Source organism: Dicentrarchus labrax, unplaced genomic scaffold (assembly GCF_905237075.1).
Source record: "Dicentrarchus labrax unplaced genomic scaffold, dlabrax2021, whole genome shotgun sequence".
Lineage (NCBI taxonomy): Eukaryota > Metazoa > Chordata > Actinopteri > Moronidae > Dicentrarchus > Dicentrarchus labrax.
The window spans coordinates 18800542-18818157 of NW_026136723.1; the positions used below are offsets into that span (position 1 = coordinate 18800542).

A 17616-nucleotide genomic window follows, 5' to 3' on the forward strand; every position below is an offset into this window, starting at 1 on the left:
CATCAAATATATATAATCTTTATCAAACAACACAAATAATTTCAAGTGAAAGGCTATGAAAATTATTTGCATTCCAAAACATATACTCTTTGTTTCACTTTGGATTTCTGTATACAGTATGAACAGATCAGTAATACATTCGTTTTACTACATGTTGCGTCACACAATCATCCACAAACAAAATTAACTCTTGAAAGACGGTTCAACTTAAAGCTGCATCTTCAACTAATATCTCGAGAGCAGTGCAGTAATGACGTGGAAGCAGGGAGTTCTGGGCTTCAGGTGAAAACGAAAATATTACCTGGGACACGCAACGTAATGTTGACACTACCTCAGGGGTCACTTCATACTTTCCATTTTCAAGAATTCTCATAAAAACAAAACAAAAATTAAAAGTGAACTTAATTCAGTACTTATACAAATGGGGAAAAATAATACATTTTATAAGTTCGTTTGCAGGGTTTCATTATTCTGAGTTTATTTACTATTAAATGTTGCCAGCATTTTCTGACACTGACTGATGTATTTCATTTTATTGTTTTTAGTCTTCCAAACGGCAGCTCAGTTTGCTACATCTGCTACTTCAGAAAGAATCTTCCAATGTAATAAAAAATAAGTGATTGAACAAATTTAATGAACTCAGAGCTTATAAACTGGTTCATATTTGTTGATAAAAGTCAGGCTGTTACTAAAGCTGCCATTTGTGCACAGAAATACCGATAACGTGATAAGATTTATGTACGACTCTTGCATAAGGCTGTCCCTCAAAATAACATTTCTTTTGTTTAAGAAAACAAAAATGACTGCATTGAATATTAGTCTTAAGTTCCCAAATATTTAAAGACACCACAAATATAAATGCACTGTTAATCTATTGGCCACATAGAATAGAGTGAACGACATTTGTGTCTTTTATTAGTATTTGGTTGAATCTTGTGTCTTTTCTGCATAAAATTATTTTTCCTGCAGGCACTTGTAAATTTCAATAAGGAATGTCAACACATGATTGATTACTGCTGTTATGATTTAACAATAGTGTTTTAGAAATGTGATCAATAGGGAAAGAAAAAAGACTAATCTTAGAGTTAAAGGCTCCGATTTAACATGTTCATTGGAAAACAGATTAAAACATATAAAAGTAAAATAACATATTTCCATATCAACTATTATAGGGAAATATCCTTACTGAAAACTGTGTCAGGTTCTTATAACGTTCAAATCAAGTCTTTAGGTTTTAAATACTTAAACACTTATTACCACTGCAGCTGAAACAAACTGAAGTTGATCCAACCTCATACGACAACAAATACAACAAAAATATTTTCCTTACATGATTAAGATAACTTAAAGAATACATTCATAGAAATATATTGCTTAAGTCAACAGCATGCATCTCTTTAAAGTGCAAATAAACATTCATTGGTTCAAATCGGCAAAATCAAATACTGCAGTAAATCATTGATTTCAAATAAAATACGACATAAATTATAATTTCAAGATGGCACAGCGTAAGTGCAGACAGTCGTAAACACATACAATTATACAAAGTATAAAATAAACCATCTGATAAGTCAAATGCAACACACACAAAAAAGGACAATGAAGCCAAGGCAAACAACACACCTTTAGCTTGTACTGTTACACTAAGAGCTCATATTGATGTTGTTGGTAGTTGAGAAACAGAAGAGGGGAGGCTGCCTGAAGGTCAGCGACTACAAATAACGTCACAAAAATGTCCTTTAACCATTTCTCCTCTGTGTTCAGTGTCCGGGGGTTTGACCAGTTTTGTTACAAATCTGTTTATTATAAATTTCTGTAATACTCAAGAACTTCATTGCATCAAAAAGAGAGGCATATATGATATATATATATATATACACACAGAATACATGTATAAAACTGGTACTGTTGTCAATTTGGAGACTCCTAAATTGGCATTTGGAAGTTTTGAGCCTTAGCTTGTAGAAACAAACAGTTTATCTGGTGTCATAATTTCTCTGTTGCCTTTGGATACAAGTAAAAAGATTGATAGAAACAACATTTTCATATTGGCTCTATGGAGGCAGGATCCTGTCCTGGCTTTGTTGCACAGGAAGGTGTGCGTACTTCTCACAACTTGAGGAGTGCCTGGTTACAAACAGTAAAGTTTCCACTTTCCATTGCATTGAAAGGCTGCTTTTTAAAGTTCAAGAAATTGTTGTTAAAAAGTCACACAGAAGGGTTTTCACTCTAGTGTACGTGTACCTAAGGAATCGACCAGCAGTACCAGCCACTCCAGGAAACCTTAGCACCACACATTTACTTTTGTTTTAGCAAACTCTGCTTCACATAAATCTATCAGGGACGGATCAATTCCAATAACAGATATTCCAGTTCTATTTTATTTTGTGTCCAGGATCATTTGTTTAAAGTTGAAACGTCCGATGCTTAGATAAAGACATTAAGAGCGGGCGGAGACTGCGGATTCCAAGGTTTGCTGATACTGAAGGCTGACAACAAAAGGTGTGTTTGTCCTACTAAAGTGGAATATCGCAATAAACCAAGCACTTCTCAGGTTGTTAGAATTAGTTCCTGACACACTGGTTTATTTCTCTTTAGTGCAAAAATCAAGAGGTCAAAAACAAATTTCCTGCTTTTACTGACAGGTTCATATTAGCAGGGCTTCCTGTTATAGTCACCTTAACTTGCTCTGCATTCACTCACTGAGTGAATGTGTGTGTGTGTGTGTGTGTGTGTACAATATGACTTGCACATGTTTACGTGTGTGACAGTGTGAGCATGTGTGTGTTCGTACAGTACTATGTAGTTCCCCCATAATGAATGACATAGTAGTCATGGACATACATCAACACAGCGACAGGCTGGCCAATGATGAGTGAGATCCACACAGCGGCGTTGCCATAGTTTCCATTCAGGAAACGACCCACAAACCACGCCAGAGGAACCTGAGGAGTTGAGAGTTCAGAGGTCAAAGTGTGTTTGTCTACAAGGTCTGTGATTGGGGAGAGTGAAAGAGGTGGACAGTTCAATGGCTCTTACCTGAGCCATCATTCCCATGAAGGCCCACAGTCTGAACATCTTCAGAGGGACACTCACCAGGTACTGAAGAGCAAGTACAATAAATCAGACACAGAACAGTTTTCATGTATTCATAATGTGTGAATATAAAAGAGGGAAAAGCTGCACATTCATAACTTAGATACAATCTTTTTTATTTTTAAATTCAGGAATCAATGTTCCAGCACATCTCGACTTATTTAGATTTCTAATTGCGAGCCAGCACCTCACAGTTTCATAGTGTTTCAAATAGTTTCGAATTGTTTGTATTGCATATTGTAGCGTAATATAGTCCTAGTAATTTTACATTATGAATTGCTGTATGTAAATAAAACAACTGTCCACAACAGGCATTTTCATTTTATGTATAGATATAAAAAGTAAAACTTACAGCTGTTTGAGGTTGAATTAGCAGATGTGTAAACTTTAGTAGTGTTTTGTGTCACATAGAAAGAATGCTGTTGGTTTACCTCGTGGAAGAAGGCAGACATAAGGAAAACGGCGGTTTGAGCCAGAAACTTGTTGATCCCCTTCTTCAACATCGGCTTATAGAAATGTCTGAGACACACACACACACACACACACACACACACACACACACACACACACACACACACACACACACACACACACACACACACACACACACACTAATTACTTATCTTTAACTCTTACATCTGACAATCTGACTAATAATGGCATTCCGCACATGGATTTCTTTATTATTGTACTTGGCATTGTATTTATTTTTATACAGACTACGATGAGAATGTGAAGCTAAAACATCAAACAGAGAATCAGTGTTGAAAAAACCCAATTACAGAGATGTTGGTGCTCACCTCAGGCACCACTTGTGAACTGGGATATTCCAGTTTGCCCAGAAATATGTGACAGTTTCAGAGTTCCTGAAATAAACAAAATATATTTGCATACAGTATGCTTTTATTCCCGTCTGCTTATGCATCGTGTTTGATTGAACGTATCTTCTACTCACCACCAGTCTTTGTAGAACTCTCGGTCTCCAAACTGCAGCAGCTCTGCCACAAAATTCATAGAAGAGTGAAAAAACCAATAGAAGAATATTAACCATATCAGATGGTTAGGGACCTGGGAGCAGAGGTGGGGGAGAGGGAGATGGAGAGGAGAGGAGAGGAGAGGAGAGGGAGAGGTGGAGGAGAGGAGAGGAGAGGAGAGGAGAGGACATTAGGAAAGAAAGGTATCTAGGTTGGTATGCGTACAATATGGTTGCCATGTTGCAACCTCCTCTCATGAGACAGTCATCACAACCATGTAAGTGTTAAAAGTGGTGTTTTTTTTCCCCCCAATTATAAAGGTTATGACAAGACATATTTATGCATCCAGTGTAAGTACAGTATGTCCTGATACTCACAGCTAATTTTAGGAGGCGCTCCACCATCCTAGAGAAGTCCATTTCCTGTGAAAAACAAACAGTTTCATTTTCAATATTTTGCCTTTAAGAGAAAACCAGTTATAGTCTATGATCCCTTGCTTTCTGCTCTCCTGAGAGCCATTTATGTTCATATACAGTAGCTATAGACAGTGTTGACTGGATCACCGTCTATCATGGGCGAACCTCAACCAATCAGATCAGTGAACCATACTATAGTCAAACACTTGCTGATGCCAGTTGGGAGAAAATATCTTCTCCATTGAGAAAAGCCTTCAGTGCCGTTCTTCGCTCTTCTTTCAATGATCTGACATAACTGCCCACCCCTTGTAGTCCCACCTGCTAGTGGTTCCTAAAAGGTTGCTGATTGGTCTGGTATCACTGTACCGACCACAAACATATAGATTGAAGCCTGGCAAGATGGATTCTTGCATGATCTTGTGATTTCATAAAGAAAGTCCAGCTGCCTCACAAGGGTTAGCAGTGAAGGCTGGAACCATTAGAATATAGCTCATCCTATCAAGTGTGTAAGAGAAACTACGGTGGTCGTGAAAAACATGAAAGGCCCTACCTAGAGCTCTATGTAAATTTAGTTTTAGGGCAGAGGTTTTTCTTAAGGCACATTTCATGAAAGGCAAAATAAATTATATGTGTGTGTGTGTGTGTGTGTGTGTGTACGCACCTGGAATGGTTTCATTGAGTTTTGTATGGTGGGAACCATCCACTGGAAGACGGATGAAAATTGCATTAGTTTGCATCATTTTAGTGGTGAAATAGAGAAATATTTCTATGATGAATGACTTTCTATTGAACTTTGTGTTTCAATGTGTGTGTGCAGAGTACATCCTGAATGCTCTTCTGTGTGATTTAAGTCATGTTAATGTTGAACACACCTGCTGTATCAATCCCACCAACAGCTGCATGAAGAAAAGCTACAAGAAGAGATCAAGTGAAAATCAAAAAATGTTAATATGCATGTCTGTTCCTGTTTGTGGTTCATTTTCCACCATCTCAGTTAACCCATACAATATGTGTGTGTGCGTTCCCTCTCACCATCTCAAAAAGTCTTCTTATCAGGAACCTTTTGCGTATTCGAGGCGATCGCGGGAAGTTGAGCTGGTAGCAGAGAGTTGGGGCAAAGACGAAGTAGTACATGTCTGAACACAAACAAATTAGAAATACATGAATTTATGATTATCACAGAAATGTTTCATTTAAAAACTGTGCCGTTTATCTCCATGCAGGTATCATGTCTACCTCTGTGGGTGAGGTTGCCTGGGTAGGAGACATAAGTATGAACTGCTGACCCGTTGGATTGTGCCACAGAGGGGCCTGAAAAACACACAAAAAAAATGGAGCTGGTAATTAATTGGCACTTTCAGTCTCACAAGCTCATTTCCTTCAACAACTCACCAAATTTCATTAAAAATATCTATAATCCCTTATAAGATTTCTCTGTGTGTCGTCTGTTTATCTCAGTTCCTACAGTGAAGAGATAAAGTCATCAGGCTGCATTTAGGATTAAACTAGCTTCAAAACACAGCTGTTCAAGACACACAACTCTCTCTGTCAGCTTCAGTTTGTCTTGTCACCACTAGATGGCAGTAGAAGCACAGTAATAAATAAACGCAGTATAACTATGTTAAATGTGCACTGACAGTTATATGTTTAAATCCAGTTTTCAATTATATATTTAGCCAAGTTAGGCTCACTCTGATCAGTTGACTCTGTTCGAGGGCGCCTCATACCTCTGCCCTTGTACTGTATCCTACGTGTGTGTGTGTGCCTACTCAGAATCTAGATAACACTGTGTATTGATATACTTACATGAGTATGATCGTGTTAGTTTCTTGGCTTTTGCCTGTCTGATTTCTCTACACCACCTGTTGGTGTCTTGGTAGGAATACAGCTTGAGAAACAGCACTGTGTAGACTCCTAGGGAGAGCACACCACCCACTGACACACACACACACACACACACACACACACACACACACACACACACACACACACACACACACACACACACACACACACACACACACACACACACACAGTGACTGAGAGCAATAAATGACAAATGGAAGGAACACTATGGGTGTACAGATATTAGAACTAAACTAAATTAAAAATAGTAATTTCTGGTGCAGCCCATTTTTGTGCTAGCATCAAAATACACACACGCATACATTTTTGCCTCATAAATATAGCACTTAGCATTAAGTATGTACCTGGGGTCATGGAGGTCAAAGTGAGCACAGTGGCTGAAGGAAAGATCAACAGGGATGTCAGGTTAAAAATGTGAAGAATCAGTCCTGTCATTTTGGAAATGGTACCCTAGAAACAATGAAAGAAAAACGGTACAGTAAGAAAAAGTTTTCTTACTGTAAAACACTTGATCTGAGACTATAAATACGCTTTTATTATTTGTTCCTTTAACCAGAGAAACATAGCTTTTTCACTGTGCTTTTCACAAATATTACATTGCATTTGTCAGTGTTTTACATTTTATGTAATCTAATCTGAACCAGGGTGGTACTCTTATCAGAGTTAAGAGCAGGTATAAAGAGGGCAGACTGTGGTGACTCCAGGATGTGTAAAGCACCTGTTTAGGCAAACATCCTTGATCCCTGCATCCTGAATTATAAATTCAAACGCACTTTTCACGGTTCACCGTACAGCAATAATATTGACAAAATCCCTAAACAAAATTTTAACTGCACCCTTCCAAACAAAGGTGGAGTCGAAGGTTTATAGTAATCTATCAGCAAAAGCTTTAAAAGAACAAAAGCAAATAGAATTATTTATTACAATAGTGTCATCTATGAAAATGTATCGTATGTCATTGTAAGTACTCACCACAGCCAGACGCCTCTCTGTGTACAAGGCTGCTAAGATGAACACATTAGATGCTGAAACACAGGAGAGACAAACAGGTTCATTAGTTACAGAAACACATAGATGTGAATCATGGTAGGCCGACTATATTTTATTACTCCAGACCAGGTTGTTATCTCAATAGTAGCATTATATTTAGATTAATTGTTCTAATGTTGTTTTACCCTGTAGGTCAGAGCCTGCTGAGGACAACGATGTTCATTCACATTAACACTGACTTGTTTTATGAGATTGATAAAGCCGGTTATTGCCGTGAAGAAAACAATGTCACCAGTCAACCTTCTTTGGGTAAATAAAAAATATTTAACACAGGAACCCGTGCTAACAATGTTCCTATTTGCTAACTTTGAACATCTGGCTCATTAAATCATCTCATGCTGTATCAGATCAGCCATTTGGGACATGGGCAGGCTGTAAAACACATTTTATTACAATCAACAATAACACTTCATGTTACCGTGACAGAAACTAATGTTTCCTGATTCAAGCACAGGAAATACAGCTGCAGCACGTGTTCGCTAAGTTCAACTAGAGCATCACTCCTAAGGTCACAGAAGGACAAGTGCCTGTAAATCATTCACCATCTGTTTAGACGACATTGAGGCTGTAAAACAAAAGCTCCATACCAATGATGAGGCAAGCGGATGGCCAGCTATAGGGGTCCTTCAAGAAGAGAGACACTACTTGGATGGGGTCCACCAAGATACCATACCTAGATGAGAGAACAGTTCATCTCACTTTGATGATATTTAGCTGCTGTTCTTATTGAGTTCAGACAAAAGCAACAAATGAATGTAATAAAATAGGGAGTGATGGTGAGGAGAAAGATTGCCAGTTGTATAATCGAATGGTTATACACCAGCTGCTTGTGTATATACATCATATTGTCTGTGTAGGTCCATACTCACTTTATAATGTTCTCCAAGAAGAGGCGTGCATTACTCAGCACCTGAAAGAGAAGATAAAACAGTAAACAGGAGATAATGACAATAGCTCACAGTACCAAGAGTGAATCTGGCCTTTGTTGACTAGCCAGACGTATTTTTAGCCCTCTGCTATAAATCTGGCTTATCATTTTCTTTGCCCACAGCTCTGCTCATGATTAGTCTGCAGATTTACGTGTTCGCTTGTACGAGTGATTTATTAATCAAAACAAGAACAAAACAAAAACAACGGTCACTTTACACACACACACACACACACACACACACACACACACACACACACACACACACACACACACACACACACACACACACACACACACACACACACACACACACACACACACACACGTGATATCTGTACGATCTGCTTGATGAAACCTATGTTTAACGTTTACCGTCACACCCTGCTGCTGCTCACTCTTTTAAAAAGTGTCCAGTAAAAATAAGTTTATTATCACATTATGTTTTCAAGTTCAAGGTCCGAGTCCAGCTTTATCTCAGCCATCGGTTATCGGAGCTTCTCGGAGATAAAACTCACCAGGCACTCCAACACGTTTACATGCATGTATACATTCCTCTAGATAAGTTTTATGGTGTGCTCAGTACATGAATTAGAGAAACAGTTAAGATAATGTGGAGAGTGAGGGTATGACACACGATAAGGTCATGCTGTAGTGATTATGTGACATGGTGCACCTCAGCCCACTGGCCTGCCAAGATCCTGCAGCAATGTGGTTTTGATTCAACAATGTCTTTTGTCCAAGGCCAGCAACCTTTGCCTTAGTAACCTTCAGCGTGGACAAGAGAGGACCATCACGTAGGACACGATTGGGACAGTGGCTTGTACAGAGCATTTCTGAGAACGTTGCATCTGATTTTGTAATACTAAAGTCTTGTTTTACACACTGACGGGTCAAAGTTAAATACTGAGCATCAACTCTGGCAGTTGGCAGTAATTCAGTGTCTTGCTCAAAGACACTTTCTGTTGAGAAGTATACTATTAATTGCATTTAGGAAGTTTTCTGCAATCTTATCTGTTATCTGTCCTATAGTCAGTAATATCCATTGCACTGCTCTAACTGAGGAATGTTATCTTGTTACTGCCCTTTACACAGTTCAAAGAAATGAGAATGTATACAGCTTTGTTATTTTAACTTGCAGTTGGCATTTATTGCCATTTTTCATATTTTTGCAAGCATAAATCAGAGATTAAAATATGTATACTCGTTAACCGCATTTTCTTATCTTATCTTCTTCTATATAATCATTTACAATTTCCTGAGTAATAAAACACGGATGTTAAGATGTTATATTAGATTTCAATAATCTGTAATATGTTTCTAACAATTACGACACTGCTGTTACCAACAAATTGCTGAAAGTATCTGTGTTTTTCCTGTCTGGGACTAGTTTTAATAAAGTTTTGGTAATTAACTAAAATTAAACTATATCTCAGTGTCCTTAGTCGTGGATAAGAGAGACATATCAGATTTGCTCTATGGTAAGTTTAAAAATAGAAACAGCTACTGGGGTTGGCTGAACTTTACGGACTCTGACATACAAAGCTGACCAGAGAGAACTGATGCCAAAAGACTGAATGATCAAACATTTGAAATGACCCCACAGCCACCTGAACACCGACATGAGCATACTGTATGTTCTGCATCTACGTAACGTGAGCACTTTCTATTCATAATCCAGAAAACATTGTAGAAAGACCAACAAAACAACCAAGCATTTTCTTATGCTTATCTGTCTGTTTTAAGGGTCTTGGTATATGTTCAGAAGCTAACTGAGTGTGATGACAAATTTGCAGCTGGCACTCTAAAGTCTTGCTCTGCTGTGCGCTGTACTGTATTCATTAAAGATATTCACATGGCCTGTTTGGCTTCACATCAGAGGGAACAATTATATGAACCAGCTGAAGCATAAACTGTTTGTACCACATCCTGGGATTATCGGTGCTTGTCAGGGATCAACATGGTTTCTCTTCAATGTCTGACTACATGCTTCTATCACCCAGGCCCACTAAACAAGGAACACTTCAGATCAGATCTTGAAACACTAATGTTTTTGTTGGTTTACTAGCACAGACATAGTACCACTAATCCAAATCTGCTTAACATTGTGTGTTGTGTTGTTATTGAGACCTTTAAACCTTGAAACGGACAGGTTTATGCCGGCAGACCCACGGACAATTTTAAACCCAGTGTGTTTAGGTGCTGTATACCAAGCTGATGGACATGCAAAGCTACTTGTCTCATGGGAGTCATTACAGGAAACAGGAGGCCATTTTAGAAGACCAGATTCAAGAGCGCTTTCGTGATCGCAAGAATTAAGTCAAAGTTGGAAACATCGGTGAAGCACGCAGCTTAAAATTGTATTCGTCCTCCCAACCACTAGAGAAAGTCTTGTTCAACAAGAACAGTCTGACATCAGTCACAAACACGTCACAAGCACGTCAGTAAGATTAAAGGAAGCAAAGCTGTTCTGAAAGCAACTAGTAAATTATTTTTTATTATTTTTCCAACCACCTATATTTTAAAGGCTGTGCATGAATTGCCCCTGTACTATAACTCTCATACTCCATACTCCTTTTCTAAATGTTACAGGTGGTCATAATATTATGGCTGATCGGTGTATATCGGTCTCCCTTCTCTCTACATATCGGCCACTTAAAAACCCATATCAGTTGACCACTAGTAAAAATTAAGCCTATAACAACAGATCTAATCTCTCATCTCTAGAAACTACTGCAGCTGAAATTTTTAGGAATTTAGCCGTTGATCCTGGTTATCGAGGACAAATTACCCAACTATGCTTCTAAATGTGTACACACACACACAAACACACAAACACACACACACACACACACACAAACACACACACACACACAAACACACAAACACACACACACACACACACACACACACACACACACACACACGACTCTGTCGTTCCACTTCACACTCTTACAGCCTAATCCTGAAGGCTTCCTAAAAAATGGTCTGAACCAAGCAGTGTGAACTGTCCCTAGTGACCACAAAGTAGAGGACGTGGTCGTCACGGCAATATAAACTTTCAAAGATGGGCTTAATCCTGTCACAGAACTGCAAAATTAGGCTCGATTTGGTAAAATCCTCACAGACACTCACATATATTGTACACAAACACAGGGACAAATAATAACCCTTGTGCATGCGACCATGCAAGTACAGTACAGGTTCACACGCAAGCAAAGCATGCACATGTGTGCATATAGACAGAAACATGCACTTCTATGCTTGCAGATGTGTATAATGGGCTTTTTATAGTGTGTCCATTTCAGTTTCATTAGGATTAGGGCTAACTGGATATTTGTATTCTCCATGCCTATCAAAACACTAACAGTGACTGGATGTTCAGAGGCAGTGCAGGGTGCCTTTGGACACACACACACACACACACACACACACACACACACACACACACACACACACACACACACACACACACACACACACACACACACACACACACACACACACACACACACACACACACACACAACCATTGGAACAAGGCAGAAAAGCAGAATTTGTCCTGAAATGACCTCAGCCCAGGGGGAACTATTTAACTGTGACACATCTGTGATCAGTAATATAACTTAAACAGAGACTGAGATTCTTCATCCAACACTGATAATTTACTTACTACTTTTTTTATTCACCCTATATTTAACCCTAACCCTCATGTTGACATTTGGCGAAGTTGCAAGAGTTTAAAAAAACCACAGCCAAACCAGGAGACTCTGACATAAATCCCACAGAACAAAACTCATCATGTCAAACTGGCCTACTTTTCACAGCATCTTGAACATGGTCTAGAACAGCAGCTGCATATGTGCACAGTATGTGCATGCACTGTACCATAGCCTTTCAGCTGTTTTAACAGGAGCTCCCGCTAGTTTATGTTCTTGTTATATGAAGTGCTTCTCTCATATTTTTTTGTAAGCAGCTTTTGGCGCTGCTTTCAAGTGATCCTTTTTAGGTCATACTAGAAAGCTTAAGACTTGTAAGCACAAACTATCATGCATACACAGGATTTTTTTCAGGATTATTAATACAAAAATGTCCCTGCTAGAAGACTAATCTCATTAGAATTTCAGAATGAGAAAAAACTTCATTGGGCATTGGCCAAGCATGCAGACTCAAAAGCTAATGTAAGAAAACATCCATCAGGCATGTAAGTGATGTTATAAATCATTAAAACGTGTGACTGTTAAAACCAAGGATTTAAAATAAAATTATACTACTGGATGTGGGTCAAAAAGACACGTGTTCATGCTTTGCACCCTATAATCATCTCACTCTAGGGATGATGGAAACTTCCTTCCCTGTTTTCATATTTATCCTTTACCTTGGTGCCAAGTATACCAGAATATGCTGAAGTACAAGCACAGCTGACAAAAAGTCCTCTTCTGATGAGAGTGAAAGTTCAACCTATAAAGTAAACTCACTGAGATCAAACTGTAACTAATCAACCCCTCTTAATCAAAGTTGTAGAAATGAGAAAGTATAGGAATTACAAAATGGGCCATGGGTGAATAACATAGTGTAGTGAATCTCCTTGTGTGAAGTAAGATAACATGCAAAACAGCTTATCTGACTTCGCACAGACAACTCAGACAGACCATTTTTATAGAAAGTCACTGTAACTCCTAATCCCAGGAGGATGTGTATTGTTTTTAAATGTGGGCTGGCACTTCTCCTTTTGCTGTTAAAACAACTGCCACCCAAGCAGAAGTTAAAATGTGCAATAGTAGTTAGCAGTTTTTATACACTGTATATGTGTTTATAAGTGAGAGTGACAGAAGTACAATAATTTAAGAAAATGTCAAGAGATGAAAGAGAAAATTATAAATTGCACGAGTTCCAGTTATACTTTCATTCAGTATTTATGTGTAATCTTTGTGCTCCACAAACTAATAGTATACCGTTTTGGAAGTCACTGTGCACATAGTTTTTTACTCACCAGCATGACAACACACCAGTTGAGGATTCCTCTATAGTTGCTGTAACCGCTGGCTGAGCTCAAGAGAGACTCCTGGAGGACGTGACAGCTGCAGGGAAACAAACAGTCAATAGTTGATTGATTATATCAAGCTCTTCACATTCCTTCTGTTTATCATTGGTTGCATCCCTCTATGCCACTCTCGAACCTCGGTTGAGGAAATTTTCAACAGCATCTTGAAACTAAACTTGACTAGAGGCGTTATTATGGAGAGGTCACCAAGATTTTGCATTTTGATGACAGTGTTTGTATTTGGTTTGAAGGTGGCTGCGTGATTCAAACTGACAACTCATTGTGACTCATGGTTAGCCTACAAATGGTTTAGAGCGGGGGTGTGCTGAGCAACACGGTAAAAGACTATTTCACAGATTAGACATTTTACATGACAGTGTTGAGTTTCTGCTATGTGGCACAAATTCACATTTCTTGTTTTAACTTAATTTATGTGACGCACTGACTCGCCTAGACTTACAAGAGTAGTTAGGAAACCCCAAGTTAGTTGAGATACAAGTTATTTTTTAGTCCTAGTGGCTGTTTGGTCCTACAACTGCACCAGGCAATAAAAAAAAGTTGTGAAAATGTAGATTATAAAAGGTATTGACCCCATTGTCCAAACAGCATTGTGAAAACTGAGGCTATTCATCAGGCAAGATGTTTTACACAATGGAGAGGAGAACAAGGCGCAGGAGGGACAGGGCATACAGTAATAAGGATGGAAAAGGGGAAAGAAGAGGAAAGCAGAAGAAGGGATAAAAGAAAGTTGGGAAATGTAGATGGAGGAGAAGCAGAGGAAGAAAGAGAAGAGGAACAGGACAGAAAAATGAGGTGGGGGGTAATGCGGTATTAAAGAGAGAAATGTGGACAAAGGGGGGCAGATAAAATAAGACAATGAGGGGCTGGAGTGAAGTAAAAAAAAAAAAAGAAAGAAAGAAAGGAGCATTCAAAGACAGGAAAAAAGTATAGCTGTTCCTCAATGAATACGTGCCAAGACACACACATAGCAAGACCAGACCAGCAGAAGAGCGTGCAGACAGATGTGGTCAGCAGGCACAGTATTGCAAAATAACATGACTGTCACTATTGTTGTGATTCAGGAAAGTGACATTGCACACATACACCTCACCTAGTTGGCAAGGCTCCAATAAAAGTATAATAAAGTATACTTTTATTTTGCATGTTGCAGTGTCCCTTACAATACCAATCTTTACAAGTCCAAAGGATGTAAAAAACCCTTAGCCACAAAAGCATGCTTTCAAAGGCAAAGGCATATCTAGAGATGAGGATGTGTTACCATTAAATGAATGTTATATTTAGGGCAAGGGTCGGACTTACAGCTACCCTTCTCTCTTTCACAAAATTAAAGAGTCATGTGAAGAAAGGCCGCTGAAATGATGGCTTCCTTTAGTGTACAAGGTTCATTTATTTATCATTCTGCAACACAGGGTTGTACAACGAAATGCAAGTTGTAGTCCATTTATGCCACACACACACACACACACACACACACACACACACACACTATATATATATATATATATATATATATATATATATATATATATATATATACATACATAGTGTGTGTGTGGCATAAATGGACTACAACTTGCATTTCGTTGTACAACCCTGTGTTGCAGAATGATAAATAAATATCCGATATCACTGATGCTGGGTAGATGAGTACCAGTAATGTTCTGGGTGGACTTAATCACTCACTGGAGAGCTCACCAGTCCCGGGCCGTGCACATCCCATGTCAGTTTGTAATGTTTCCAGTCAGGATGCTTTCTATTGCGCAACTGAAAATCTTCACATGTACTTAGCACAGAAATTGGCTTCTTAAGCTTCCTTAAGAAATATAGTTGTTCCTGAGCTTTCTTTATCAGGGTGGATGCTGATTTAATAACAATTCTTCCTCAAAGCCTCAAATTCACAACATCACCGGTTGTGGCAGTTTTTCCTTTGATAACAGAAACATAGCACAGAGGTTCCCAACCCGGGGTTCGGGGCCAAAGCTTAATGATTTAAAATGGTGCAAGAAAACTTAAACATGAATATTAAAGAAAACTAAATGAAATTCTTATTTTAAAAGTTTGTATTATTATTTAAGATCTAAAGTTTATGGACAGAAGCTATATTCACAGAGCCTTCACTTTGTGATAAACAGCTATGTCCTGCAGTAGAAAAGTTAAAACAACCAAAGAGCTAACAGGACAATGGCCAAGAAACAGCGAGAAGAAAACACTTTGGTCAAAAAAATAAGCCTAAAAAACATAATGCAGGAAGAGAATTGTATAAAAAGTATTTTAAATATGAGGAAAACTCATCTCTGATGCAACAATCACAGGAAATAATCTGCAAACAAATCATCCAAATTACTTCCTGCAGTTATTGTCTTCACTATTTGATTTCATTGTAAAGTTTACTAGCTGTTCTGTTCTTATTGTTATGCACTGAATATAATACGAAATATCTATAAAATATGTCACGTAGTGGAGGGGGTCGTCAGTCTGCTGCACTAGTAGTTAATAAAGTGTCTGACAAACGTTCACAGGCTAATAATAGTATTAAATAAAGGCAATTAGCTGACACATATGTGAATGACACGGGCCGTAAATGAGGAGCTTTAATATTAATACAGAATGTAGTGCGCTCGTGTCATTTCAGTTGACGCACGTAACGGTGGAACGTCTGTAACGTCTTTTTATTTTTTAAAAATCAACGGTTACCTGAGCCGCTCGTTGATGTCTTCCACCGCACTCTTCTGTTTCCTCGGGCTGTCTGCGAGCTGCCCCGACTCCCCCGTCTGTCTGCCCACCTTCGCGTTGTTGCCACTCGCATGCCTGGACACCTCGTCTGCTTTGGCTTTACCGGGACACTGTGGCGGTTTCTCCCCGGCGTCGTGCGACTTGTTCCCGTTGGCTTGCTTGACGCCGACCGCTCCGCTGCCACCGCCGGAGATGGTCGTCCTCCTCCGGCGGGTTAAGGGCCCTCTCATCTCGGCTCTGTCGCTCATCTCGGCGGCTTCACTCACGCAGTTTGCTTTTTTTTTTTTTTACCTGCCTGACATTTGGTCAAACTGCTGTCACCCGTGTGTCTCTCTGTTCCCATCTGTGGCTTCACATCGAGAGCTGAATGGACGGCGGCGGGCTGCCCACCTCCCGGGTTGTGTCAGCGCTGGCGATGAGACGACGGTTCATCGTCACTACTACAGCTCAAGGTGCAATTGTCAGCGGGGTTGCCAGGTCTGAGTGTTTCAACAGATATCCCCCTTATCCAGCCCAAGTCCCCAATACACTTCCGCGTAGGATGTTCCTCAAAAGCTGAAACCTAATGTTTGTTTGTTTTTTAAACAAAGCCTTTGCCTTAACAAAGATATAGAAAGTAAAATAAATAAATAAATAAATCCCATAATCCTTTAACAGGCTAAGATGACTGGGCTATTTTTTGTTTATTTGTGTTTTTGTATTGTTTATTGTGTTATTTATTTATTTATTCATTCATTAAATGCCAGGTAAACACTTTAAATATGTAAACAGTTTGGATTTATTGGTGTTTTTTAATATGGCAGACAGCATTACCCCCAACACAACGTCCACCAATAAATGAAAGAGCATCTTATAATGTTATATATTATATATATTATAGTATGAACATATGGATAGGCTGTAAGAGCAGTAGGGGCACAACATGAACGGGAAACAGGCCAAACCTAGACATTAGACTTATATATTTGAATAAATACTTACCTAGAACCACACCCAACCAATTACTGATCTTCTTGTAGTCTGGAGAGGAACTTCTTTCTTTATTTAAATTTTAAATTTGTTTGTTAGGTTCAAGGCCATAGCTGGGATTTGTGTGTGCCACTGTGTGCAATTTGTTTGTATGCAACAAAGAGCAACCTGAGAGGCAAAACTCGAGGCTCAGAGCAGCTGTGTTCTCGTACCATAATGACCCTGTACCAGATTTATTCAGGACTAAACTAGTCTGCAGAAGCAAATCAGAGGCATTCAAACATAGATTTCAGCATTATAAACAAGATAGCTTTATTTACATAGCTTTAATTTGAACACGTTTTTCTTTATTTATAATAAAAACCTGTTAATAAAAAGGATTTCACATAAATGTTGAAAATATAAAGGCCTATACATATTGCTATTCTACATTTCAACAGATATTGTATTTCTATTTTGTTTTTTTCCACATTTAAGTTCTATTAAGTCTTATTTTCTTTTTATATTATTGTGAATATA

The 17616-nt window shown here is 38.7% G+C and overlaps 1 protein-coding gene across 1 annotated transcript; it reads right to left on the minus strand.

Moving 5' to 3' along the window:
• Positions 1-2: 2 nt before the first annotated feature.
• On the minus strand, positions 3-16577 carry dgat1a (diacylglycerol O-acyltransferase 1a). The gene is made up of 17 exons (XM_051389975.1): positions 16090-16577; positions 13324-13411; positions 8272-8312; positions 7990-8075; positions 7325-7377; positions 6697-6802; positions 6293-6421; positions 5723-5797; positions 5519-5622; positions 5359-5397; positions 5148-5189; positions 4448-4492; positions 4052-4164; positions 3897-3962; positions 3528-3615; positions 3040-3102; positions 3-2945 (listed from the first exon to the last, which is right to left on the minus strand). The coding sequence occupies exons 1-17, from the start codon at positions 16374-16376 to the stop codon at positions 2799-2801; spliced, it is 1572 nt and encodes a 523-aa protein (XP_051245935.1). The 5' UTR covers positions 16377-16577; the 3' UTR covers positions 3-2798.
• Between the last annotated feature and the right edge of the window lie 1039 nt (positions 16578-17616).